The 27,966-nt window shown below is 47.0% G+C and overlaps 1 protein-coding gene across 1 annotated transcript; it reads left to right on the top strand.

Annotated features, from left to right (window-relative positions):
* Positions 1-421: 421 nt before the first annotated feature.
* LOC149358735 (uncharacterized) lies at positions 422-26,796 on the top strand. Its single transcript, XM_089570908.1, has 6 exons — positions 422-1,496; positions 9,822-9,993; positions 13,336-13,584; positions 14,425-14,718; positions 15,409-16,359; positions 18,793-26,796. The coding sequence occupies exons 2-6, from the start codon at positions 9,823-9,825 to the stop codon at positions 19,135-19,137; spliced, it is 2,010 nt and encodes a 669-aa protein (XP_089427034.1). The 5' UTR covers positions 422-1,496; position 9,822; the 3' UTR covers positions 19,138-26,796.
* The last annotated feature ends 1,170 nt before the right edge of the window (positions 26,797-27,966 follow it).

Genomic DNA, 27,966 nt, shown 5'->3' on the forward strand with positions numbered 1-27,966 from the left:
CATTTGGATGCAAGATTCCTTCAAAAGCAAACTGCACAAACTACTGTGAACTTCATGCTTTTAAACAAAGTTATTGCATAGGCAGATTATTCTGTGGTCGCTTTTAGATCAATTTTTTGTTTCTTAACACACAAAGCTTTAATGTGGTAGGAGGAACTTTCTGCTTTCGTTTTTCGATTGTTCAAATAAACCGCCGTACCCCTCGATCGATGTAGCTGCATATGCAGCTTTAGGTTTCATGTCACTGCCGGCATTTATTAATTTATCTTCTTGAATCCTTTCATGTTTTAGCGCTTGAAAAAGTCTCGATGAACTCTGTCGAGGAAAGAAGCAGTTGGAATGACAGACGCGCACAAACTGCTGCAAGGCGGCGCCACTAAACGCATGAAAATAAACGCTCTTGCTAAATGTCAGCGGCAGAGCCCACAACAGCTGAGGAGGGTGGGTGCCATCGCGAAACTGCAATCATTTGGGGCAGGACACGATCGCTTCATCAGTAGTTTTCGGGACTTTATATTACCAATTTAAACCAATACCAGGTGAATGGCTCCAATCGGGTCCTGAGCAGCTAAGGAGAAGGCAGCTTGTTGCAAATCTGGATCGTCGAACTGCTAGCCTGTGTTGCGACGTTTGGGCGAACCACTTCCCTCGCACTGCGCCGCATGTTAAGTCCGGGCGTGCTGCTCCCGGTTCATGATGCTATCAGCTGCATGATCAGTGCGTGCACAGAACTGCTGAGAGGCGAAAAAGCGCTGCGCAGTTGCTCAACCTCCACAGCGATCACGCATCGGGCCGCCAATCGAGGTCCATGCGCCGCGAATCCAGCAGATTGTGCCTCGACAACCGCCTCCAGGAACCTACGGCCCTGCGATATCAGACGACAGCAGGCAACAGCAAGCCGGAAGCTGCAAGGATATGCTTCCGTGGACTAAAAAGCAGCAGTAACTGAACAGTAAAAGGTGGCTCTAACACGAAGGCAGTGTCGTTCGCACTGCATCCGGCTCCCTCGTTTGCGTGAACGTCCCGTCCCGTCTGCAAAACGCGCGAGCGTCGCTTCGACAAGCGCGCGCTATCTGTGGTGGTGCGCTTGTGTAGCGCTCTGCGTCTATCAAGCAGGTCACGTATGTCCCGCAACAGCTGATGTAGTGCCAGCGCTCAACAAGTGCGTTTGCATCACCATCGGGCCAGTGGTTCTATGTGCCGTTGATCAGCGCTGCACGCCGTTCACTTAGCAGATGTCAGGCGATAGTGGAACGGTGCAACGCTCCTTGGCAGATGTTTTGAGTTGCGCGATAAAAACTCGGACGGATCTCTAGTTACGGCCGAGCCTGGCGTGTGCGTCGTTGCCCCATTTGTTGTGAAACCTGCTGAGCAGCCGTCGTGCGAGCGTGCTGCGCGGTGTATCGCGGTGGAGTGGTGTTGGCGGCAGGCGCATTGGATCGCCGTAGGAGAGACGCACCTACCTCGGGCTGCTGCACCCTGAGGCTGGTCCGCAGGTTGGTTTCGGCTGCATCTCGCCTGTGCTCGCACTGTTGTCTTCTGGCTGCTATCGGGTGTGGTTTCTTGCTTTTGGAAAGCTTTCCTTATCTGTTCCATCTCAACTCTTGGCTGTGCACAAAATTAAAAACGTTAAACTGCGTCTCTACAGTTTGAACTGGCCTTCTGTCGCCTTTCCTTATGTTCTCTATGAGTATTGTGGTCTCATACAAGTAATTATGAGGTTTAGTGGCAGCCATTTGATGTTTAGCACCCAAGGTACGACTGGAGCTTTAATGGTTTGGCTTTAATGTTGGGATATTTGTGACATGTCAGCATGAAATGGTATGCAAAGTTTGTAAATTTTCTTCTGCTGGTTTATCTTGGTTTCTGAACTGAAGTCATGGATGGAAAAGTCTTGAAAAAAGCAGGAAGCAAGGAGAGGAAGCAGAATGAAATCATGATGCATGTTAAAACCACTGCATACTTCGTAGGTTCTACAGGATATAGCATGTATATGTTTGTGTTGTCTAACCAAGACCTTTATTAATGCGCCACAAATTTTGTTCAGTTGGGTCCACTCATTGTTTGTAAATATGCGTAACTGTATACCAAATGTTATTGTAGCAGTATTGACAAAAACAAAAATATTTTATTGTATGTAGCTTGGGCAGGAAATTTCATTTTATTGTGGCTTTACAGAATCTTGTTGTCTACTCCTGTATGCAGGCAAAGTTAATCTTACTGAGTATGGTTCCTGTGGGCAATGGATATCGCTTCGGAAATTTTTTTTTCCCCTGATATTCATACGCTTCATGTAAATTGAAACGTTGCTGTGAAAAGCATAGGTAGTGATCTTTTTGGAGGCATGAAGTAACATATATGATGACCTGTTTTTGAAAAACATACTAAAGAGCTTAAGTATCTGAAGGAGGCATGCTGCAGGCCAGTTGGTATAGCATTATTGACCAAAGGAACTGCTACAGTGCAGGACAACAAGAGGCAGAGCACTGCGATGCTAACAACAGTGTGGTGCAATCCAGTTGTTAGTACTGCATTGTTTTGTTGTTGCGAAGAATTGGGTCAATAACTGAACTGTGCTTTGTGTGCTTAGCTGCAGCTTTGCACTGCTAATTGCCATTAACACATAGAGCCTTTGTTTTCGTGTTATTGGAACTGTTCACATGTACAGTCTTTGTTAAGGGTGTGCAGGCAGCTTTACACGTGACATGAGTTGTCACCAGGCCATATGGAGAGGTCTGTGTGCTGCTTCTGGGGCTTGGAACAAAGGACCTCACAGAGTCAAGCATTCTGCTGCCCATTCTCTAGACCCCCGGCACAACAGGAGTGTCATATATAGCAACCCCTCTCCACATTTGTGACATTTCTGAGCATACTTTAAGTGGCATATGTGCTTTCAACAAGGTTGGTATCTTTTAGCGGCTGAGTAGCCCCCCTCACCAAGTTGCGTAATTCTGAGGGTCTCATGATTAATTTTTTTATGCTTTGCGCTGGTCATTCTGAGGAACTGGATCTTTTCCAGCTGATGGCTAGAATGTTTGCATTTTCATAGCACAGTTGACTTCAACATGGCAGGTGTTGGTTCGCACCCCAAAGCTATAGGCGCTTGTAATATGAACATGCGTTTTCAAGGCACAGCTGACTTCAGCAAGGCAAGTGTTGGTTAGCACCCACAAAACTAGAGGCGCTTGTAATATTGTTGCGGGAAAGAATATATTTAGAGATATTTACAAATAGACAAGAACAGCTGCGAGCGGCACCGAGAACACAGTCCGAACTTCTTTGTCGTCTTCTACTCTTCCCACTCGTGCCTTCGCTGTTTGTCGTCGTCGTCTACCCGCTTCAGGACCCCCGGCTGCTGAAACGCCGTCTCGGCGTTAGGGCGGCGGCGTATGAGCGTCGTGATAAGGTTTCAGGCGACAGACGTGGACGATGTCGGTGGTGGCGCCAGAGGACGATGGCGAGGTTTCAAGGGGAGCAATTTCATAGTTCACGTCGGTAACACGGCGCACGACACGGTAAGGGCCACGGTAGTGCGAAAGGAGCTTCTCGGAGAGACCGACGCTGCGAGAGGGCGTCCAGAGAAGGACGAGTGATCCTGGGGTAAATTCGACGGCCTGGTGACGGCGGTCATAGGCTGACTTCTGGGAAACTTGAGAGGCTTGAAGCCTACTACGTGCTATTTGGTGCGCCAGCGTGGCCTGGGAGATGGCGTCCTGAGCGTAAGCAGTGGTGGGGGCTGAAGAAGGCGGCAAGAGTGTGTCCAAAGGCAAGGTGGGATGCCTACCAAACAAAAGGTAGAAAGGAGAATAGCCTGTTCTGTCATGAAGGGAAGAGTTATATGCAAATGTCACATAAGGCAAGGCTGCGTCCCAATCTCGGTGGTCTGGCGATACGTACATGGCTAACATGTCGGTGAGCGTGCGGTTGAACCTTTCCGTAAGCCCATTGGTTTGTGGGTGGTAAGCTGTCGCGAGTTGGTGCTGCGTGTCACACGAACGAAGAATGTCGTGAACTACTCTGGATAGAAAATAACGACCGCGGTCGGTGAGCAGTTGACGAGGGGCGCCGTGGTGAAGGATGACGTCTTGCAGAAGAAAATCGGCAACATCGGTAGCGCAGCTGGACGGCAAAGCACGCGTGATGGCGTACCGAGTCGTATAATCAGTTGCGACAGCGATCCACTTGTTGCCGGAGAGGGACGTCGGAAAAGGGCCAAGAAGGTCGAGGCCAACACGGTGAAAAGGTTCCGGAGGGATGTCGATGGGTTGCAGAAGACCGGCAGGCAAAGTGGAGGGCCTTTTCCGACGTTGACACAGGTCGCAAGCGGCCACGTAACGTTTGACGGAACGATAGAGACCAGGCCAAAAGAAGCGATGCCGCACCCGAGCGTATGTGCGGGACACGCCAAGGTGACCGGCTGTCGGCAGATCGTGCAGTTCTTCAAGGACAGAAGAGCGTAGACGTTGGGGTATCACGAGCAGGAGCGGAGGGCCATCGGAGCGTAGGTTTCGGCGATACAAAATGCCGTTCTGGAGTACATAAAGGTTCAGAGACGGAGATCGGTTTGCAGAACGGATGCCATCAAAGATAGGACATAAAGATGAGTCGTGGCGCTGTTCGTTGGCAATATCGGCAAGATCGGAGATAGCGAAGAGGCAGGGCAGGGTCTCAGCGTCCTCTAGGTCAGGTGGTTCTACAGGGTATCGGGATAAACAGTCAGCGTCCTGGTGATGGCGCCCTGACTTGTACACGACGGAGTATGAGTATTCTTGGAGGCGCAATGCCCAGCGACCAAGGCGACCGGTGGGATCTTTTAGTGAAGACAGCCAACAGAGAGCGTGGTGATCAGTGACAACAGCGAATGAACGGCCGAACAGGTAGGGTCTGAATTTAGCCACTGCCCAGACAAGGGCAAGACACTCACGCTCAGTAATGGTGTAATTTTGCTCTGCGGCTGAAAGTAGGCAGCTGGCATAAGCGATAACTCGATCCTGACCCTGTTGACGTTGGGCTAGGACGGCGCCGATGCCATATCCGGAGGCGTCCGTGCGAACCTCTGTGGGAGACGACGGGTCAAAATGTGCTAAGATGGGCGGAGTGGTCAGCAAATGAACGAGGGTTGAAAATGAGTTCTCTTGAGCAGGGCCCCAAGTAAAGGGGGTGTCGTTCTTCAGAAGATCGGTGAGGGGACGAGCGATGCCGGCGAAATCTTTGATAAAACGGCGAAAATACGAGCACAAGCCGACAAAGCTGCGCACATCTTTCGACGACCTTGGAAGAGGAAAGTCCTTCACAGCTTGAATTTTGATGGGATCTGGGCGTACACCAGAAGCGTCAACGAGGTGTCCGAGAATAGTGAGTTGGCGACGACCGAACTTGCATTTCGATGAGTTCAGCTGAAGTCCGGCGTTACGAAATACTGTCAGAATATTGGAGAGGCGCTCGAGGTGCGTGGCAAAAGTAGGCGAGAAAACCACAACATCGTCTAGGTAACAGAGGCAAGTGGACCATTTAAAGCCACGAAGAAGGGAGTCCATCATTCGTTCGAAGGTAGCCGGGGCGTTACAGAGGCCGAACGGCATGACTTTAAACTGGTATAAGCCATCAGGCGTCACGAAGGCGGTCTTCTCGCGGTCCTTTTCATCAACGGCAATTTGCCAGTACCCCGATCGAAGATCAATTGAAGAGAAATATTTGGCGCCGTGGAGGCAGTCTAATGCATCATCGATCCTTGGGAGTGGATATACGTCTTTTTTTGTGATGTGGTTGAGGTGCCGATAATCAACGCAGAAGCGCCAGCTGCCGTCCTTCTTTTTCACCAGGACGACTGGTGAAGCCCAAGGACTTGACGAGGGCTCGATGATGTCTTTTGCGAGCATCTTGTCCACCTCTTGATTTATGACGGTGCGTTCGGCGCTGGACACTCGGTACGGACGTCTGCGGAGAGGAGCGGAATCACCGGTGTTTATGTGATGCGTCACCACAGAGGTCCGAGCCAAAACACGGCTATCAAAGTCGAAGATGTCGCGGAAAGATGATAAGAGGCACCTAAGATCGCGAGCTTGCAGCGGTGGTAGGTCAGAAGCGATCATGTCGGCGTAGTCGTCCGTTGGGTTCACTGTTGATGGGGCCGCAGGCAGCCGGCATTGCTGAGTGGAAGGTAAGCAGCTGTCCACCACTGATATCACACATTCGGCAGCAGGGCACAGCGTGGCGAGTGAGATGCCTTGCGGGAGCGGTTGGATGGATGAACCAAAGTTCAGGACCGGAAGGTACGCTCGGTTGGCCGACATTGTAAATACAGTGTGTGGAAGCGCAATGCTGCGCGTCGGGGCGACGTCAAGTTCCGGAGTGACTATGTAGTGACCATCAGGTACAGGGGGAACAGATGAGAAAGAAATGTAAGTTGCGGCTTGAGGCGGTAGACGGACAAAGTCGACAGCACAAAGACGGTGTATAACTGGGGACGGCGACTCAGCAGAAAGAGGAAGGTCAAGCTGAACAACATTAGTGGCGCAGTCAATGAGGGCTGAATGCTCAGACAGGAAGTCGAGGCCAAGAATGACTTCATGAGGGCACTGGTCCAGAACAGAGAACAGAACGGATGTATGGCGGCCGGATATGGTCACACGGGCTGTGCATAGTCCAACAACATGAGGCGTTCCGCCGTCGGCAACGCGGAGAACGGCTTTGGGTGCAGGGGTCAGTACTTTTCGGAGGCGGCGTCGTAGGGCTGAACTCATGACGGATACGTGCGCGCCTGTATCGATCAGGGCTCGCACAGGCACTCCATCGACATGAATGGCGAGCAAATTATGGTGTGCGCGAAGGGCTAATCGAGGATTTTGGGACTGGGGCTGTACTGCAGCATCACCTCCAGACACTGCAGCGTCTAGTTTTCCGCTTGCGAGCGTCCGTAGGGGCCAGGAGAGGAGCGACGGCGTTGGGGCGAACGGGACTGTCGACGCAGGGGGGACGGGGAGCGGCTGGAGCGGGGAATCTGGCCGTCGACTGGAGCACTGTGCTGGGCTGGAGGGGGCGTGTAGTGGCTGGGCTGTTCGTCGTCACGGTGGGAGCTGAGAGGACGGTATGTGCTGCGACGGGACCAATAATTTCGACAGTGGCGGGAGATGTGGCCAATGCGGTGGCAATTGAAACAAATGGGCCTGTCGTCGGTTGTCCGCCAATCGTTAGGGTTTCGGCGACGTGGAGAGGGGTACGAAGGTCGTACAGGAGCAATCGCAGTGATTTCGGGTGGTGGTGAAGACCGTACAGGGCTGACGGGCTGGAAACCAAGGTTTGCAAGCTCTTGGCGGACGACAGCTTGTACCAGAGAGATGGTAGGCAAGCGGTTGTCGCCATCATGTAGATGTAGGGCGGCAGGGGACATAGCCTCGAGCTCGCGTCGGATGATGCGGGTCACATTTTCTGGGGGTGCTGGAGTTTCCCGGTGTCGCAGGTCTTCACATGAAGAAGTCGCAGCCGTGTTGGGGAGGCGTGTGTACGGCTGGCTAATACGCCTGCTTTTGGCTTCCTCGAAGCGTCGACATTCCTTAATAATTCCGTCGATTGTAGTGCAGTTCTTGTATACAAGCAAGTTGAAGGCATCGTCGGCGATTCCCTTCAACACGTGGCTGACTTTGTCAGACTCGGGCATGTTGGCGTCAACTTTGTGACAGAGGGCCAGCACATCTTGAATGTACGACACATAGGACTCCGTAGATGTTTGAGCTCGGGAGGCGAGGTCCTTCTTAGCGGCAAGCGTTCGGCCGAGCGGCCGTCCAAACAATTCGCGGAGTTTCTCTTTGCACACGTCCCAGCTGGTCAAATGGTCTTCGTGCGTCTCATACCAGACCCGGGCGGTGTCTTTTAGATAGAATATTACATTTGCGAGCATGAGGGTCGGATCCCAGCGGTTGTAGGTACTCACTCGCTCGTACATGCTGATCCAGTCGTCGACGTCAGTGTTGTCGGTACCAGAAAATGTCCCAGGGTCACGAGGGGGAGAAAGAACGAGTGATGTCATGGCCGGGGCTGAGGTTTGCTGGGCGGCGTCTTGGGTCATGATGAGTGAAGGCAACTGGCGGCCGCTGCGGAGCTCCGTCATCGGTAGACGTAGGGGAAATCCGCACCTCCACCAAATATGTTGCGGGAAAGAATATATTTACAGATATTTACAAATAGACAAGAACAGCTGCGAGCGGCACTGAGAACACAGTCCGAACTTCTTTGTCGTCTTCTACTCTTCCCACTCGTGCCATCGCTGTTTGTCGTCGTCGTCTACCCGCTTCAATATCAACATGATTGGCATGAACGAGTATTCTAAACTGCTTGTGCTGTCTGCTGGCTATGTGGTAATTTCTTTTAGGACGATAGCATTAAAGGCCTCATTCATCAGAGACTACAGTGTCGGCGTTGTCAGCGTCGGCGGTATGGGTGGAAAATCGCGAGCATGGCTCTGGCAGGTGGTCCCCAGAGAGCAACCTAGGAGGCAGGTGGGCCACCTATGTCACGTGACCCTGCAGCTGCATCACAACCTGTCCACTGGATAGTGATAAAACTGCCCATCATGGCAAGTGGCAGTTAAATTAATGATCGGTCGCTTGAGAAGAGCAACCTGGGCCGCACAAGGCCCACCGCTGGGAGCACCTGCCATCGCAGGGTGGTGGCGCATCGCTTAACCGCTGCACCACTGCACCAGGAGGGAGGGGTATGAGGACTTCCAGGGATCTACGAATCTAAAATAGAGAATGACCTTCTGCGTATATGGGAATTAATCCATTACGCTATCGCATCATACCCTTAAGGCAAAGCTTAAGTGTCCCCTCCATTTTCTTTTTTTTTATATATGACATGTTTACAGGCAGGATTCTGTAGGCTTCACAAAAGAAGTGAACTGATTGACAGAAGTGTGAATCTTCTACTCATGGGGCCATCAGAGCCTCACGGAACGAAGCTCTGTGCAGTGGTGTCAAACCAGTGGTCTGCAGAGTAGAAAATCATTTCTTAAGCCATTTTAACCATGGAGGTAAGGAAGCTATTATTCAAGTGTGGCTGTAGAGTCAGATAAGGTGTGAATAAGTTAGTTTGCATAGTGCCAGTTAGCACTATGCTGCTAATTTCATAGCATCACATTGCATTAGGCATTAGTGCTGTTGAGTATTTTGTACTCGGCACGAAAGACATGGGCATAAGGAAAAAGCATGCAACGCAGGCAGTTATTTGTGCTTGGCTCACATTTCTAGCCGCCGCAGTGGCTCAGTGGTTATGGTGCTCGGCTGCTGGCCCGAAAGACTCGGGTTCGATCCCGGCCGCAGTGGTCGAATTTCCATGGAGGCGAAATTCTAGAGGTCCGTGTATTGGTCAGTATCAGAGCACATTAAAGAACCCCAGGTGGTCGAAATTTCCGGAGCCCTTCACTACGGCATCTCTCATAGCCTGAGTCGCTTTGGGACGTTAAACCCCCTAAAAAACAAACAAACAAAAAATTTTTCATGGGGATGATAATGCCTTTTGTTAGGTTGCTTGTGTTCACATTTTTTTCTCTGTTCGTCGGCTGCTGAGTGTCGCCGTTAAACGTGTGGACTTTTGCAGTTATTTTATTTTAATTGTGGATGTTACTAAAATCACTGTTCTGTTGAGCCAGTGCCTGTGTTTTCCACCTCCTCCTCGTGCCTGTCTCTTTTGCACTGTTAGGTTTTAAAACCACTTTTGCTTGTCATATTTGCCATCTTTTTGAGCATTTTTCACTTCCTGCTGCTTTCTTCAAAGAGGAAAACTGGCATTTATTTCTCCTCTTCGCTTGAATGCTTCTCCTGCAGGATGGGTGCGCTAGTGAGCAGCTTCTTTCAGACGGGGGGACACCTGCTGTCACCGGGTGCCTCTGAGGGCACACGCCGGGTTGTGCTGGCACTGCTCGAGGAAATGCGGTCCCGAGAGGCTTCCCACATTCACTGGTCGTCGATTGAAAGCTTCATCGTGCAGATACCAAAGGTATTGGGGTAGTGCTGCCTCTCCTCTTGACGTAGACCTGTCTGCCAAGGATGTAGTAAAGCTCTAGACATGTCCTTTCTTTTTTTTCTTCATTTGTGGATGATATACCAGAGTTATGCTCTTAAGACACCTTGTTCACTAAACAGTCCGAATGACAATGACTGGAAGAGAGACGTAAGATGGGCGGTGAGATCTTTCTACCTTTTTTTGTGGTTTCGACTTCTGTCACACTACGTAGCCATATTGCAGCCCACATCAGCTCTTGGATGTTCATGGTTTTTGGTCTTGTGCGCCAGCTGTAGTTAAATTATCTCGCTAATTTCCACCTCCTTATATTGATTGACAGCCCTTAGGTTTTTAGCTTGGTAATCGTTACTTGGCTCACTCTAGCTGAACGGACTGCCGTGCATGAGGCCTTTTGTTTTCCTTTGAAAAAAATCCTTCCCCTTGCGCAGGTTGAATTGGTTAGAATTCAGTGAGAGAAAACATTCCTAGGTGGCGCTCAGAATCTTTGTGAACTAGAGTCACTGGAAAAATTTCAGAGTACCGCATTTCTTTTCCCCGCGCCGCCGACGCGGTCATTGGCCCAACCGCACCACGTGGTCTTGGGATGCCATATACCTTCCAAGCGCCGGTCGGGCTTACCCCGCGTTTCTCATGTTGCAAATGTCGCTCCCGTGTTCGATACTGAAGAAATCATGCCTGGCTGCTGCGCCTCCGGATGCAGCAACCGAACCGAGTCCGGAAAGACTTTTTTCTCGATTCCGACCGAGAAAAATGACCGAGAGCGTCGTTCTGCGTGGTTGCACAGAATCGGCCGGGAGAACTTCAAGCCTTCAAAAAACACCCGCTTGTGCGAGGTAAGTGCATCTTGCTTGTGCTTTTTGGTGCTGTTTTAGAAGGTATTTAAGCGCAGTGCACGCGGTGTTAGCGATAGGATGCTAAGAAAATAGGAGTTCACTGCAAGACCGTCGCGCATGTCGCGCAGGGATCGTTCGCGGCTTGCCCCCTTGACGCGGGTACACGTGCACGCGCTTATTGCTCAACACACGCGGCTATTCCGTGCTTGTGGCACGCGAAGGCACATTTGTAGCCTGAGGATTCCGCGTCCTAACGTGCCCCAAGCACTTTCCGTGCCTCGAGTCATTCGACCCATATGGCACTTGTTTTTCGCGGATCATGACGATCGCAGTCAATAAAAGCATGGTCGGGCATGTCTTACGTTCACATAACGACCGCTTTCTGTTCAGTTGTGTTGGGACTGGTAAAAAAAATAGAAATGGGTCAAATATTAGCAATCCTTGAAGCTGTGTGTTTGCGGCGACATGCGCGTTTACATCCCAAATGAGCTATTTTAAGTGTCACTGCGTAAACTTAGAAACTTTTGTAACATATTCTTTTTCTTTGCCTCTTTATTTCGGTGTTTCAGCTTATTATTACCGCTATCTTTCATGTTTTTCTTCTTCCACATATTTGAAACAGGGCTTCACTCGGAAAACCCCTGGGAGCCTCCTTGGGCAGCCCAGCATTCGGGTGGCTAGCATCACTCTTCTAACTGTACAACAAACATTTGCAGGACCACTTTTGTGCTGAAGACTTCGAGAAGCCTAGAGTGGATGGGAAGAAGAAGCTAATGTCAAGTAGTTTCGTCCTGCTTGAACGAGACGGCGGTCCCATGGCGGTCCACGATGCTCACTGCCCAAAAGCGTGGCGAAATGCGTGGAGTGGCGAAAAGCGTGGCGTGGAGTGGCGAAATGTTTCCTTCGTAGCTTGCTCCGCGGAAGGGGAAAGAAGGCGTGCACAAGCTCCCGATAGCAGCGCTAAGATGCTTCTCACAATCCTAGCACACTTCCTGCAGTAAACGCAACCGCGGAGCAAAACAACCGCCGGCTGCCTTACTTCGCGCAAAATAACAATATTTTTTTCTCTTCTGAGTAACCATTCTCTCCGAGCACGAAGTATTTGCGCTTCAGTGAACACTCAACCCGATATGTCACCGAATATCAAGCTCTTCCAACACGGCGGCCTTCCTGCGACGCAGTTGGCTTGGAAGGTAAATGGAAGTGGCCGCTCAGTGTTGCCAGTCAAATTCCGACCTTTGCGGTACTCTGAAATTTTTTCCAGTGACTCTATTGTGAACTAGTTCCTGACATTGCTAAAAGAAATTCAGGAAAGGCCTGTGGAAAAAATATTGCAGGAACCAATTAAATTCTGTAGTAGGGCCAAAGATAAAATTCAGAGAAATTAGAAAAGGGAAAAAGAACAAAGAGTTTTCACTACTGCTATGAAAGTGCTTTACTTTTTAAGGCTTGGTCTGGATGCTTGAAGAAAAATTGCTGAAGGAAAAAATTTGATGTCATCAACTATGTGTATTGTTGCTGCATTAAGTACTTTGTGTGTGAGTAAGCTGTGTAAATAAAGTGACCTTAGAAGCGTAATAAGCTTTTCATTTTAAACTCATACAACTCAGTGGAAATCACTAAGAAGACATAAAGGGATTAGTGGAGAAGGGTGACAATGAAGACGAGCTGTAGAAAAAAAAAAAGAACGAAAAATAGAGCTCGTTCCCATCTTTTGCACTGTTTTAAGTATCAACATTGACCAACAAGCCAAGTTCGCTATGTTTGTGAAGATTATATTACTGTCCAGGAAGAAAAAAAGTTATAAGATTTATACTGACATCTGCCCACACCCCAGTCCACTGAAGAGGTTGATAAAACTGGCTCTTTAGGTGCACCAAGATGACCCATCATATGTCATTTGCGCGATCGTATCAAGGAGATGTTGCAGCGAACACATCTTCACTTCGAAAGCTAGTGGTGGTACTGTGCAAAGCAACCTTCAGGGCTTCTTGTGCGGCAAATAAGCAGCAGTAAAAATCTTTGCCTGCTGTCTCGAGAAAAATATTTTGTAATAAACTTTTGAAATTTCATGTTTTGTTCCATTACTTGTGGCTGTGTACAAACTGATTGCAGTGTTTCAGATTTCAGTTGGTACTGCTTTGTTGTAAGTGCTTTCAGAAGTTAGAATAACAGTGTGAAGAAAACAGGACGTTCTCTGGCTGCACACATGAAAGCAAGTTCGATTCTCAGTTTCTACCATGAATTTGTTGTGGGAAAAGTGCAAAGACTGGCTTGGCGTCAAGTGTTGATGGATGCCAAGTATCCATGTATATCTAATGATAGCTGACTAATCAGAAGCCTTATTTTTTTTTTCACTGCTTATCGCAGCTGTTCAGTACGTAACAGACTGCTTGCTGTGACTGTCTTTTGGATGCATTTACTTATGTTAGCAGGATTGTCTCTCAGTTCAATCACTGAACTCAGTTCATGTCTCTTCTAGGGTGAAAATATATTGTCGGTGGTGGGCCCGGACAATTACAACCTGCTTCAGCGTGCTATCGGCTTCAACTGTGTGGAGCTGGTGCGCTGGATTCTTGGCCGAGGATGCGACGTCAACCGTGGCGTATGCAGCCTGCCCCTACATATTGCTGCCCTGCAAGGAAACGAGGAAATTGTTGAGCTGCTTCTGAAGCATGGCGCTCGTGTGGACACGGAGGCCCGTATGTGCTTCCCAGGCCCACATAATCAAGTATGTGAAGCTTGGCCTTAGCCCTAAAGTATAATAGGTCCTATGTGTGCACATGTGAAGACAAAGTTGTTGAGTGATGTTGAAACACTCGAGTGTTTTGGGGGTCTAAAAACTATCAAGAAGATAAACTGAGCTAGAAAGATAGCTACAGAAAGTAAACTGATGACAGATGAGGTGCTGCATCAAATTGTCAGAAGAGCCAAAGTGGACAAGATTGTATTTCATGCAGTGAGAGCTCATTTGAACGGCAAGCCCTCCCCATGTCCCTCCCAGGACAGTGACTCCTATTCTTAAAGGTGTACAGAAACCAAATTAAAGTTGTGTTTTTCTCTTTTTAACGAAATTCAAATCATTAGTAAGCACAACACACCATGTGGAATTGACCGATGTCTGGTAAATAATAATTGAATGTCTTGTCTTGTTTTACTTTTCTTTCCTTCAACCAAAAGGTGGCTACGGCATCGAGGTTGACCTCGGGTCTTGTGAGGCAAACAGAAAGAGCAGTATTATAGCTAATTAATATATCGTTGTCATTTAACTCCTAGGCCAGACTGACACAAGAGTTGTAGTGAACTAAAATGACAACGCATTAATATATCAATGTTTCTCTATGCCTCGCTAACCTGAAGCCAACTTTGACATCAGACATACTATTTGGCTTTTGAAATCGAAACTGAAACTTGAGAGAAGACATTCAATTATGAACTGTTTACTGTGCAAAGGTAAATTCCACATGGTGGTCTGTGTGTACTGATGCTCCTTCTGGAAAGATTTTCTCCCGGAAGTCTCAGCAATTGCTGACGGGACACCTTGCATCTTCTTTCTCACTTCTCGCGTCAGGCGTGTGAGCTCTGCAATTCAGTGGGGGGCTCTGGACCCTCCACGGACCGCTACTCTGAACGACTCCAGTCTGCGGAGTACTACGCCATTGACGGAGACCACTCGGACATCCTGGAGCTCCTTCTGGCTCAGGGAGAGGACAGCTGGCTCCCTTGGCAACAGAAGCGGCCGCTGCTACATTTGGCCTGCGAGCGCGGTGCTTGGAATTGCGTCCGCTTCCTCGTCGCCGAGCGCTCCGAGGAGCTCAACCAATGCTATGATGAATACTACCCCATCCACCAAGCTGCGCTACAGGTGAGAACTTTGTCCGGTACCTTTGAATGTGAACCATTTTTGTTGCATCTCAAAAGTTAAAAGTTAGTTCATGCAGCAAGAAGAAAACAGCATATAACACTACAAATGAAAAAATTTCACTGAATATAACTCAACCCATGGACAATTCAACGCAGCAGCAGTGTGTTTCAACGCAGCAGCAGTGTGTAGTTTGGCTGGTTAGTGCAGATCTGAGAACATGATGAAAAAGTGGCTCATTGACATGGGACACAAGGGCACACTCTTCATGTTAATCTGCTGTTTCCTCATTGTGTTTTCAATATACCAAGATGCGATTGTGAGGCTTAATTGAAAAAATTCGTCCACCTTCGATAATTTCAGAAAAATATACTCTGGTGTTGAACCACAAGTTGGCGTGTTAAAGACCTGCAGAGAGCTGGGTATTAGATCAAGGTGCTGTACTTCATGGAAGGACCAATGGAAAAAAAAAAAATTTTTTTTTTTCATCCTGAAATGAGTGCACACTGTGGCCATGCAGGAATTTGATTTCCTGCACCTCGCATATGAGGTATGACGCGTTGCTGTGAAATGTACATAGGGCAAAAAAAAAAAAAGCATATGCAAATTGTATTCTGGGATGTCTTAGTAATGGCGGGACTTCCTTTCATTTTTGTTTATCTACCTCTCGCCCCACCTGCCTTGCTTTGCCAGGACAAGAAGTTTCTGGAGCTGCTCATCCAGTGCGGAGCTGAAGTGAATGCCCGCACCACAACGCAACAGCTGACTGTTCTTCATGTGGTGCTGCTGCTAGGAAAGAAGTCGGCCGAGGAGACACTGTCTGTGCTGAGGGCCCTGCAAGACCACGGCTGTCGCGAGCTCCTCAACGAGCCCGACAGTCTGGGCAACACTCCTCTGCATGTGCTGATTGTGCGCTATGCGCTGGAGGAATCGCGGCTCGGTTACCAGGAGCCGCGCCCATGGACCAAGTGGGACATGCTGCACCTGGTGCGCTACCTGCTGCAAAGTGGTGCTGGGCCGAGCATCAACCGACCAGGAAACAGTGCACTGGCGTGTGTGCTCCGCCACGTCCGCGACTGGGAGTTCCGCTACGAGCTGCTGGACATGCTTCTTCAGAACGGTGGCGACCCCAACTGCGTTGGTCGCGATGGCTCGGCGCCGCTCATGGTGTGTCTGGTGCCCCTCATCAACAAGGACCCGCTGCACTCCCTCTCGCACAACAAGAAGGTGTTCTACCTCAACTCGGTCCGCTTGCTGTGCCGCTACGGCGCCAACCCCAACTGTAGGTCGCGCAGCAACCTGACCCCTATGCACGTGCTGGTCTTCACGGCGAGCGAGTACATCACCCTGAATCGGGAGGATGACAAGAGCAGTGCGTTCACCTTCATTCGGCAGCTGCTGACGGTGCTGCTCCAGCATGGGCTAGACCCCAACGCTCGCTTCTCGCAGAGAATGCAGCACATCTTGCTCGCTCTGTTGGACCTGGTGCAAAATGCGAGGCTTGCTTCAGACTTGGAGCATGTGCACGCGTTGACACTCGCACTTCTCGTGCATGGTGCAGACCCAGACGTGCAGGTCAGCTCATCGGACCCAGTGATTTGTCACTCGCAGAGTTCAGTATTCCTTAAAAAGGCCTCAAGCCAGGTAAGGTTGCTCTTCTTTTTACAGTATAGATTTAACTTCTAACAAAGCTGAGCAGAAGATTTCTGTAACTGCAGTTACTTCTTTGTAGTGGTTAGGTGGCTGTACAAATTTATGGCCATGTAAGCTGCAAAGGTCTGAGGGCATTTCAGTGCTTTTCAGGCATTTCAAGCTGAACTGTGGGACAGCAAAATTTTAGGGGCCTGAACTACCTAAAAATTCCTAAAAAGCTAAAAATTCACAGGTGTGCTACTAATCAAACGGTACGCCGTCTGACCTCACCTTTGACTTTAATGCGTTATTTTTCTCCTTTGGCCGAGTGCGTAAGTAGCAGAGCGATACCTCAAAGTGCACAGCTGTGCGACTCAGTCAAACGCTACATCGACTGACCTCACCCCTGGCTTCTATACGTTATTAATTCTCTCCTCTGGCTGAGTGTAACTTCTACTCGATAGCCAGTTAGCTGCAGCATAATTTTTCATGACATGCAGCGTGAATGTCATGAATGCTAACATTTTTGGTTAAAACCAAATTCCAAAATTGAATTTGGTGTTATTGTATTGGTTTTTATCAGTTTAAACCAAAAAGCCATACCCGTAGTTATATCCTGTTCTAGGAAAATTTTACTTCATGAAAACGAGATATCGATGCACAGGCTTCCTATAGGAGCTTCCAAGGGGAATGACCATTCCTTTGTTATATCCATTATTTTGTTATAAACCATTTCGTTATAGTGAGGTCCAACTGTAGCTTTGCCAAGCAACGATAAAAGCAGAAAAAAAAATACATCATGAAAGTAACGGCATCAAGAATCCATGCGTTGTCAAAACTGCCGATCACAGCTCCACATTTGATAACCAACCTTCCGGTACATTAATACTATTACAGGGGTTAGCTCAGTAGTTGGCACGACAGGCCACAGACAGGGAGCACACAAAAACCAGGTAGGGCTTAAGACGGGCGGCGTGCGTGAGCTATGTAGATGGGGACGTGGGAATGAGAGTTGGAGTGCAAGGACGTAATTTCGTAGGTCACATTGCTCAGTTGCCTCAAGATGCGGTAAGAACCCATGTAACAAGGCAGTAGCTTCTTACACATGCCCACCGGGACAAAACAGCGTCCTCTTTGCCTCGCGACTGTGTACCGTAACAATACGTTAAGGCTAGAGCTGGTCAGTGTGCACATTTTCTCCCATGCCATGTGAAGTGAAAAGTCTGGGCAATTTCTTGATTAAGCTGGTTGAAATGGCACGCCAAAATGACAGTTTCAGCTATGACAGGTTAAAAACAAATCTTTGCAGTGAATCACCAAATGGGAAGCTTCTTCAGTTACAAAAGACTGCTTTTGGTTCTGTGCATGCATCCATAAGCATCAGTGTGGCACTACTTATTAGACAGATACCAAAAACTTAAATGTTCTCTTGTAGTTTCTACTGAAAACACTTGTATTGGAAATAAGAGCGCACTCGTACTGATTTCACTGATCTGAATGACGCAGTTTCCTTGTGTTGGCAGCTTGCGCATTGCATCCAGAGGGTACTGTGATGCTGCTTTTGAGGTCATCTTGAAGTTTGGCTCATTGAATGTAGTGCCTATGTTGCATGAGGTATCAGAAGGTGACCACTACTGTAGCAGCATCATGCTATAGCAGTGGTGATGCAACTTGGGTGTGGTGCAACCTCAAAAGAAGCTTTCAAGGTTTGTTTGTTTGTTTGTTTTTTTTTTAAAGTAGGTGTGCTTTCAAATATTTTCAGCAGTTCAGAGAAAGAGATTAAATGTATCGCTTATACTTGAGAGTATTTGGCAAATGGAGGCATTTTGCCTCCTGTGCACAGTAGTCTTAATCAGTCTTTCTAACTCAGAGTGTGATCGGCCTGGTACTGGCTACTTGTGGAAACTGTCGCATTGTTCCATAAAAGCATGGTCAAGGAGCCTCAACCGCTCATATTGCAGGCCCTGTTATATACCATGTTGATACCATACCATGATATACCATAGTAGAAGGTGGTCATGTTTTACAGAGATTTGTCATCAAGTTGCGTGCAAGAACAGTCTGTTTGTCCACACCTCATACGTGGTAAAGAGGAGAGATGCTAGGCTTATGAAAAAGTTTGGGGGGTTTTTGTGATTAGTCATAAGCACACCTCAAGCTAACATCAAGCTACAACTTGCCTTCCAGCATTTCTTGTGTCATGCACTGTCTCAGATTGCATATTTCTTGTTAATTCTTCCACCTGCGAGTTCAGCAATTTTGTCAAGTTTGGTAATTTTGTTTCTAGCATTCAGCATTGTTTCATTCAGCATTGTTTCAGCCATTCAAGTTGTAGGCATAGACAACCATGGCTGATTGTGCTTTTACTTGCGAGCCTCAACTTTTACCAGGCATACCATTATGCATTCATGAAAATTCGTTTTTCCTTGCCTTTGTTATGGACAGGTCCTCCACTACTACATCCATCAATTAAGCCGCAAACAAGAACTTCTCAACGACCCCGAGCAGCGGTTTGCTGACCTGATCCGACTGTTCTACTACACCATGGACCATCGAAAGCTCTACAGTTGCCTCAAGAGTTTTCTGAGCCAGCCATCCGTGCTGCCTCCGGCAACTGCCAGCTGCATCACGCAGCTCCTGAGGTCCATGTACAGCCAGCCGCGCTCGCTCAAGCAGATCGCCCGTGTGGCCATACACCAGGCTCTCCGTCACCAGGTGGCCACACTTGTCGGGAAGCTGTCTCTCCCGGGGCCCCTCAAGGAGTACCTGCTGCTAGACTGGACGCCTTAGTTGTTCCCTGATGGGGTTGTCTCTTGCTGTGGCAGTGGTGAACCTTCTCCCTCCTTGTTCCCTTTCCTGTCTCCTTCTTGCTGGTAAGTTGGAAACGTGTCTTTCGTTTTCTGGCAGCATTGAAGGGGCCCTGAGAGAACATGTTTTATTAACTCCCTTGCTTCTCTCCGACGTTTACCTGTCCTCTGGGCACTGATTGCATGTTGGAATGTGTACGAGGGCAGCGCATATAAAGCTCCTGGTGCTTGGCCTCTCTTAAACCACTGTAGCACATTTTTTTTTTTTCTTAATGAAGTGCTTAGGTATGAGCTCTCCTTTCCTTCCATATGAGGAAACCGGCTAATCGTGGCATTCTACCTTCAGTGCTGCAACAGAAAAGTCGTCGCGACACATTTGAATCCATAGTGGATGGTGGGCTATTGAAAGAAACTGAGGGAAGAGCTAACAAGAGTGTATCAGGGCCCCTTTTATTCTATGATTCCCAGCTGCAGGGTTTGGGAAGTTGGGTGCTAAAATGTAGGAATGAGCACACTTATTTCTGGTTCTGGCTCTATGGATGTGCAATATAGACTATGCCTGAGTATCCGTGCCTGCCCAGTCTTATCACTGCTTGTCCCTCTGGAGTTTGTAGATCCTGGTCTCTTGTGCATTTGCATAGTTCTCATTTTCTTGCTTTTTAACTTTGATTTCAGTGCTTGTGATAACCACATACAGTGCACCTGTGGTGTCTTAAGTGGGAAAGCTGGAAGCTCATGACTGCTGAAAGCCTGCGGTGGTGAATAGCATGCTGAAAGTAATGCAAGGTTGTTGTGGGATGGAAAGAGTGAAAAAAATTATGAGAAGTGAAACTTGAAGTGAAGATCGATCTTTATGTACACTTAGAAAGAATTTGAGGAATTCAGGTTAGTAGAAGAAACATTAAGTCTTCATGTAATAGGATACAAGTTCCAAAAAAAAAAGATAGCAGAAGCTGGCTACAACAGCCTATGGCCTGTAGCATGCTGTGTTGCTTCACCAACCACAGCTGCAAATGAGATCAGCGTTTGAATTTTCCATCCTATTAACAAGTCAAGGCACCAAAATTCTTGTGCTCATAATTTCTTCTTGTGATTAGCTTTTTGTTTGAGTACTTAAAGATGGACAGATGTGGGACTTTGAGAAAGCATCCACGCTGATTAACACTTGCCGTGCTTCACCTATCATGGGAATTTATCTCCATGCCTCTCTTGCTTAAATATCTTGCATTCAGTTTGCCCTTCAGCATTTTTGTATGTTGTCCTGTACAGCTGTTTTAATCGAAAGTAGGGCTGTGAAGCCATGAATCTCATTTTAAAAGCTTTATTTTTTTTGTCTTGTTAAGTGTACTGTGGGCGCCTTTCAATCAGACCCCTGCAGGACGAGTGTTTTTGTGAATGCTTAAAAGTCTCTCACTACAGTAAAACCTCATTGATGCGTTCTTGGTTCATACGAATTCCCGGCACATGCGCTCAGAATTGCTGTCAATAAAATTGTCCCACAGAGTTTCACTATTTTTATCCCGGTTAATATGGCTACCACGTTTGGAAGTTCGACAAGTTCTGGTTGTATAATATGTTTAGCGTTTGACGTTGAGCGTTTAGGTTGTATAGGCATTTAGTGCCTCTAAGTGTAACAATAAAAGTGGGCCAACCCGGGGCACGCGATGTAAAGAGCTGAAATGCAGTTGCAGTCAATCATGGTGATGCGTTCTCTGCAGTACAACCGTGAAAAGGGGCGAAGCTCTAAAAAAAAGGGGGGGACCGCGTGTTATCATAGAGGCAAAGATGCGATGTGAAGAGGAGAAATTCAGTGGCTTCTTAGGGAGTAAGGCCTATGAGAACTACAATGATGCATACATGTGGGCTGAGCCTGGTTTACAAAGCATGAAAAGCAAGAACGCGGCGACAGCCAGCCACCATGACGGCTTCTCCACAGTGCAATAGCTACAAGGGATGAAGCATCCGAAAACGATCAGGGAGGCATTTCGGCTACTTTCTCCTTTGCTGGCGACGGACCGGATGTGTTGCGAAGTTCCTTCTGCGCTTAAGACAGCGAAAATGCAGGCTGAATTCTGCGAGGGCTAACAAACCAGCTGTTCAGACCTTGTACCAAAAAATGCTAATCGACATTGTTATGAAGAGAAATTGTCAATAAATGCCTTTGTGCGTCCTTCAACAATTGCATTTTTCCAAATTCGGTGCTTTGGACCATACACTTTGTTGGATAATGCATTTTTCCGTATCGTTTTTTAAATGTATCAACGAGGTTTTACTGTACTGTTCGAATCTCATTGAAGCAGTCAGCTGCAATGTTGCCTGAGAGAGGTTGGAGTGATGATACGAACGCACACCGAATCATTATGGCAGGTGACACCGGATATTTTTGTTTTCACATTTTTCAGTGCACTGTTGGCCAAGTGTGTAGGTTTCTGAACTCTCCAAAATGCGTAGGGTTCTCAAATTTGATTGGCAACGATAGCACTTTGGTGCCATCCCTGATGCATTTATGATCTTTGACAGGCAGTGATAAGATGTGGAAACAGCAGTTCAGTTCAGACCAGGTGTTCCTTCATGCAAAACTTCTTCAGCAGCCTGTTTTCAGGGGCTGGGCTACTCATTATTGCATGCAGATCTTATGCATTGGTTGTGTGCGCAGATTGTCTACACAGAAGAAGCATGTGCTCTCTTGAAGTCTGTTACATTGCTTGCTTTTCTGTGACTCTCAACTTGTTCATAGCGGTTTTCTTTTTGCACTCGTCTCTTGGCATGCCTTGCCCTAAAGGCTTATTCACACTGAGCGAGAGTTGAATTTGGTGTACCCATTTCAGGCAGCAAATTGTCACATTAACTTACCTTGTGGACAGTTTAATATGCTTAGGGGAATCCCCCTAAGAACATTTTTAAAATTATAATAGGAGACTGATTACTCATTATCATCCACCCAAGCGCAGAAATGCAGCTACAAAAGGAAGCAGCTTTCACAGAAACTTTGCAGTTTCATAAGAGTTCGTCCTGATCCGAGGATAGCTTTCCTTTGTAGCTGTCTGGCTGCCTCGAATGGATGCTGATGTATAATTACCCCCTATTATGTTGTGGATGTTCTTGTGAGCCAAGGCCAAGGATGTTCTTGTGTTCTTGGGAGCCAAGGCTTACCGCCTTTTGCTTTGGCTTCCCCTTTCATTTTTGAAAGAAAATAAACACCAAACCAAACCAAACCATACCAAAATTCTGTTGGGATAAACCAGGCTTTTGTGTGGTATGTTATGCATGTATGCTTGGAAGCAGCTCTAGCATAGGCTGGTGCTGCTAATCCGTACTCGCTCGGCAACACTTGGTAACACTTACTTGGTGAGCATGTGCAGGCAAGTGTCACTGATTTCTTAAGGGGTCCAGAAATACTTTGTTGGTCTCGGTAAATGCCCTTGAGTCGTTGGGCGCCTTTTGAGCATTGCCATCCCAAAAGCATTTTCCCTAAGAACCAAAAATAAGTAATGAAATGAAAGGCACTGTACCTCTTCAGTTGAAACCAAGAACAAATGTGCATTGGTGGGCATGTAATGTGAAGAAAAGATAACCACTGGTCTCCTGAGGTAACAGAGTGGATTCCAAGAGAGGGCAAGCAGAGCAGAAGGTGATAAGATGGTCAGGTGGGCAGATGAGCTTAGGAAGCTTCGTGGAGATAAGGCGGCTGCAGCTGGCACAGGACAGGGCTAATTGGATGACGCACAGAGGAGGCCTTTGTCATGCAGTGGATATTAGTTAGGCTGATGATGATGATGACCACTATGCCTCCCTCAGCTTGTGTTTTCGGGAGGGACAACCATTGACCCACTAGCAACTGGTGGCGAAGCAGTGGTAGTGAGAGCAGGAGGAATGTGGGCCAGGTTTACAAACTTGACCTAATGACAGCTGCTTTCTTTTTTTAGCAGTGTAATTTTTTTTTAAGAATTTGGAAGGGTGCTTTTGTTCACTTCAGAAATTTAGTTTATTTACTTTAGTACCATAGCGCTCTTCAGCGTCACAGCTCTTGAGTGGCTTCCCAGTTCTCACGCTCTCCTCTTACCCTATCGAACGTCCCCTCCCCCATTTAGGCGAACGAGCCAGCCATGCCAAATTCAGTGCAGGAAGAAATTTTCGTGCATTTGAATGCAGTTTTTGTGATACTTTGTGCACCATTATGCATATTTTATGCTGGTCACATCCCAGTGATTTCCCTGTGGCATGTTTATATAGGCACCTGAGTGCTGATTGTGCATTACACGTGCCCGTTCATGAGCACGACTATGAGTCAACCACATCTCACAGATCGGGAAGCTCTAGGGAACCTAAGAGTGAAGATACAAAGGAGAGTGTGATGTTGTGTCCCGTGTGTGAGTGCAATGTGCTGCACAGGACAGCTTAACTTGGCTGAGGTGTTCGTGGTGATACACACTACCCACTAATGCGTCGCTCGAGGTGGATCAGGGCCCCTTTGGGATGCAGCCTGCTAGTGCCCTATTTCATGCAAGTGACACTGTCGTGACTGTAAGGTTCACGTGTTGACATGTTTTCCACGAAAGCGCTAACGACTTTTCTTTTCTAATGTATTCCTAGTCTTAATAAAGTTTGCACAGACATGCATGTGTATACATGTAACATGGCTGCCGTGGCCTCAAATGAAAGTCACACACTGCCGCAACCGTAAAACCTGATGGTTTATATGTACATAGGTTTGGAAAATATTTTGCTAGACTGTGTGAGAGTGGGGTTTACGATTAGGGTGTGTATAGCGCTACACTGCTTGTGTGCAGTTGCATGGTGGTTGCCCTTTGCTGAAAGAAAGCTAGAGCAACTACATGCATGCCGTTTATAGCTGTTTCTGCCGTACAGGAGCTCTGTAAAGTTGTGTGAGCTCACGAGTGTTGTGATGGTTTTGTACTAGTTAGTCTCGGCTACTATCGTCTGACAGAGGTTATGCTGATGGGATTAGAATGCCTGAATGTATCGGGCAACACTTCCTTTAGCATGCCTGCATTTCAGCGTGTGGCTGTTTCAGGATTGAGAAGTTCAACAAGTTGTGTGAATTTGCTTTGCACTTTGTCCAGTGTGATGCCTTGCTTGCTGTCCTCCGATGTCCAGTTAAGTTCTTACCATAAAGTGTAGTAGACGTTTTAATTCTGTCTTGTGTTCAGTAAAAATATCAAATCTTGTGCTATTGCTGACATGTACCAATTAGTTAAGCTTTGAAGTGTGTTATGAAGTTTTGGTAATGCTTTCGCTGTGCAGTCACTGGTTCGTTCTTTTCTTTTTCCTGGTTAAATGAAATGGGAGTATCATATATTGTGTTGTAATTGAATAACATTGTCGTGGTAAAATATTCAAGGACTTATTGCATTTAGTTTTGTGGGTTTGCAAAAATGTGGTCATTGGTTTTAACATGTAGTATGTGAAGCTTGCGTTGTGGTTTGCATGTGTCGATTGTCTTGGCATTGCACTGAGCTTATGCCAAGTGGTCATTGTGTGTTGTGTACACATTGTTGTTGACAATATCGCTTTAAATGAGCTGCCTACAAGAGAGTGCATACTTGAGTACTGCATAGCAAGTGCAACTCTGTACAGCACTCAGCACTTGAGGCTGAAGTTACCCATTTAATAACTATAGTATTATCCAATTTTACAAGAAACAGTGTAAAGAGAAAGAAGGTGTCGGCGGCATTAATCTTTTGTGGTGTGCCTTTGGTGAGGACAAAAAGCAGTCTAGCTAAGTAAGTTTTACAGCATGAGGCTAGGAATGCACCCAGGACACAATTTTTCTTTCTTTCCAAGGTTAAACATTCTTACAAGTTCAACTGCAGCTTCTCTTAATAAGTATTCTGACATGCATTGCGATAGCTGTGCTCTGACCCGTCATTGCGGCCCGATGTTCTGCGAAACTAAAGAAAAAAAGAAGAGCATGCAATGCACTAGTTTTTAGGAAAGGAGCAGGCCTTAGTTTTTAAATTCACATATTTCCAGCATAAAAGAATGGACACTGAAACAATCATGCAGCACAAGCAGGGCATGATGTATTTCCCTCCTTCAAGATTACATATCCAAAGATAAGAGCCAAGTGAAAGAGAAGATATATTGTAAATTGTGAGGTTTAATGCCTTGAATCGACACATGGGCTTAGCTGGTGACGGTTGCCAAAACTCATGCAGTGTTGCATCATATCAGTAACCGTGGGGGAAAAAAAAGGAAACTAGAAATTGCAAAGATAATTGTTTTACCTGCTTCTTTTTGTACATTAGTATTTGGAGCACAACAGCCTGTAAAGTGGCCAATGTTCATCTTGCAGAAGTAGTCAGCATGAGCGAGCAAGACAACACTATTATTGGGCCACCAAATGATTTTGATTTTCATGTTTGACATCACCCCCATGAACATGGCTCACTGTCTAAGAAGTTGCTAGCAATCAAGCCACTCTATGAAGTCTCTGGTTAATGATGGAGGCACCGGCTTGTCTTTTTCATAGCATCAACTTTAGCAACCTGACCTGCCAGCTTGCAAGAAGTTGCACTATTAATGCAAGAAGGTTGCTTCTTTACACTTGAAAAAAATTTACTTACTGGTGTGGCACCAGTCAGCCCAGTACTAATGTCCTCTCTACATGTTCAGGCAGTAACTTGTTTGATCCGAGGGCCATGATGTAGCAACAAGGTTGTCAGACATTCACTTTGTTTCGAGCATGGCTGTTATTTTTTCCGACCAAAGCATTTAAACTAAACTGCAAATTGAGCCACAAGCAAGATGTGCGGAGGATTCTTTTCGGAAGACAAAATGCTTACTCATTTTTTGCTAATTGCCAGTGTCCAATACAGCATAAGCTTGAACTGATGCCTTTCGTTGAAATGGACAGCCTGTGGAAATAAATGGCCAGTATGGTCCCAGATGAGGCAGCGTAACCTCATTTGCATGCCAGCAGTGCTGGATGTGAATGTTAGTATGTGAATGCCGGACGAGCATAGTTGATTTTAGGTAATGGTTTTTAGGCTAAGGCCAGTATGTAGCCATATCTCATGGACTCTGCCTTAAAGAGTCCTGGCCCTTGCATGCATGCAATGTGTATCAACTGTACATAGTTGTTATGTGCTGTGCACATGTTTTGCTGAGCACACCTAAGTGTGAGGTGTAACAGCAACTGTATACCACACACACACAAACACACACATACACACTTTTTGCTGTGATTTTTCAGTGAGCAAACTGCCCAAATGCAACCAAGAAGAATGCCATGTCAGGTGTGCTGGGAAGTAGTCAAGGTGTCTTAAAAGAAAAATAAGGAAATGCCCGATCTCTGCCTTGACGCTATGGCTCATAGTGCTGGCATCATGAACTGGACTATATCTATACTTGTGGTATGCTGTGCGTTTCTTTGTTGGTGTTTACTGTTAAATGTTCTTTCTCATGCATGCACCAGCTGTTTGTGCTTTTTCTTTGCTGTTCTTGGAGTAGTGGCGATATAAATGCAGCCATGTTGCTTAAGAGCACCACTATTACTGAAGATGTTCGTGCTTGGCTGTTTGGAGTTGTGGATGTTACAACACATTACCATAATAACACGCTAGTTTCGAGAAACTGTGCAGGTAATCAACAAAGACTTAAATAAAATTGTTTGCAGCAATCTGTGGTGTTGGTGGTTGATGATGTTGCTATGAAGGATTTTTTTAATGTAACCCCTGACAAATGTGAATTTATCCATGTGGAAAGTATGAAGCGTTACAAGTACTTATTTCGAGGAGTATGATGGATGATCAAAGGAAGTCGTAGTTTGCCTGAACAGAACCTGGGGTCAGTGCCTAGACATCTAACCCAAGTAAAGTTCGATGGTGCTGCATCGAAAAATATATGGTACAGTGAAACCTCGTTATAGCAAACGGTAAAACATCTTCAAATATTTTGATATAGCCGAACTTCATGATATAAAATTTCGTCATGAATGCACGCAATGGCGACGCAGTTTAGTCATTCCGGGGACGGCAATTCAGGTGGTCCTTGCTTGCGAAACGGAGGGTTTTTCAGGGCTATTCTGGAGGCCGCCAAAAAACAGAGCGTCAGTCAGGTTCGCTTCCCCGCACAGCACCGCATGGTGGCTTCCCGCATCACAGCAATGTCTTGTAGAAAGCAGTACGTCAGAGCGAAAGCTATCGACGTTTCACCACCTCCGCTATAGCCGACATGAGTGCAGGATTGTTACTCTAAGCTTACAATCACCTGCGCTGCTGCTTCCAGGGTGCTTTCAATAGATGCAATAGGCATGAATGTATGCTGACTGCTGGACTGTAACCCCACACGCTGCTGTTGGCGAGTGCGAGATTAAAGCGTAAACCCTGGCGGGCACTTGCCGTATCACGTCACGTGTGTAGTGCGGCAAAGCATAGCACCTGCAATCCGCACGGGCATCGTTTGGCTCTGGGGAGTTTGATAAATCCATTTCATGACCAACCGCTGTTGTTATATAGAGTAGAAGTTGTATGCGTTTGTCAAAAATGTTTACGAAGAGTTCGATATAGCCAATAATTTGTAATATCCGTGTTATATTGATGTTTGATTGACGTCCACAGACACTGAACGTGCCTTATCACCTTGCGATGCCACATGTGGGATGAAAGAACCCTTATTCATTTTATTTTCTTCCTGACTGCCCATTAAAGAGGGCCTGACCAAAAAGGTCACCACAACCACTGCAGCGAAAATTAGTATACAGGGCGTTTCACCTGAGACTGTCTGCAATTTTTAAAAATGGGCTTTTTGAGTTAGAACCCTTTTTTCCCGCTTAGAATTGTCAGTGCAG

This window comes from Amblyomma mixtum, chromosome 2, assembly GCF_055824585.1.
Source record: "Amblyomma mixtum isolate Tamu chromosome 2, ASM5582458v1, whole genome shotgun sequence".
Taxonomy (NCBI): Eukaryota; Metazoa; Arthropoda; class Arachnida; order Ixodida; family Ixodidae; genus Amblyomma; species Amblyomma mixtum.

Bases quoted from the DNA above. Each gene is read 5' to 3' on its own strand.
- LOC149358735 (XM_089570908.1), top strand. From the start codon at position 9,823: ATGGGTGCGCTAGTGAGCAGCTTCTTTCAGACGGGGGGACACCTGCTG. The intron at 9,994-13,335 runs GTATTGGGGTAG...TGTCTCTTCTAG, and splicing joins TCATCGTGCAGATACCAAAG to GGTGAAAATATATTGTCGGT. The intron at 13,585-14,424 runs GTATGTGAAGCT...TTCTCGCGTCAG, and splicing joins TCCCAGGCCCACATAATCAA to GCGTGTGAGCTCTGCAATTC.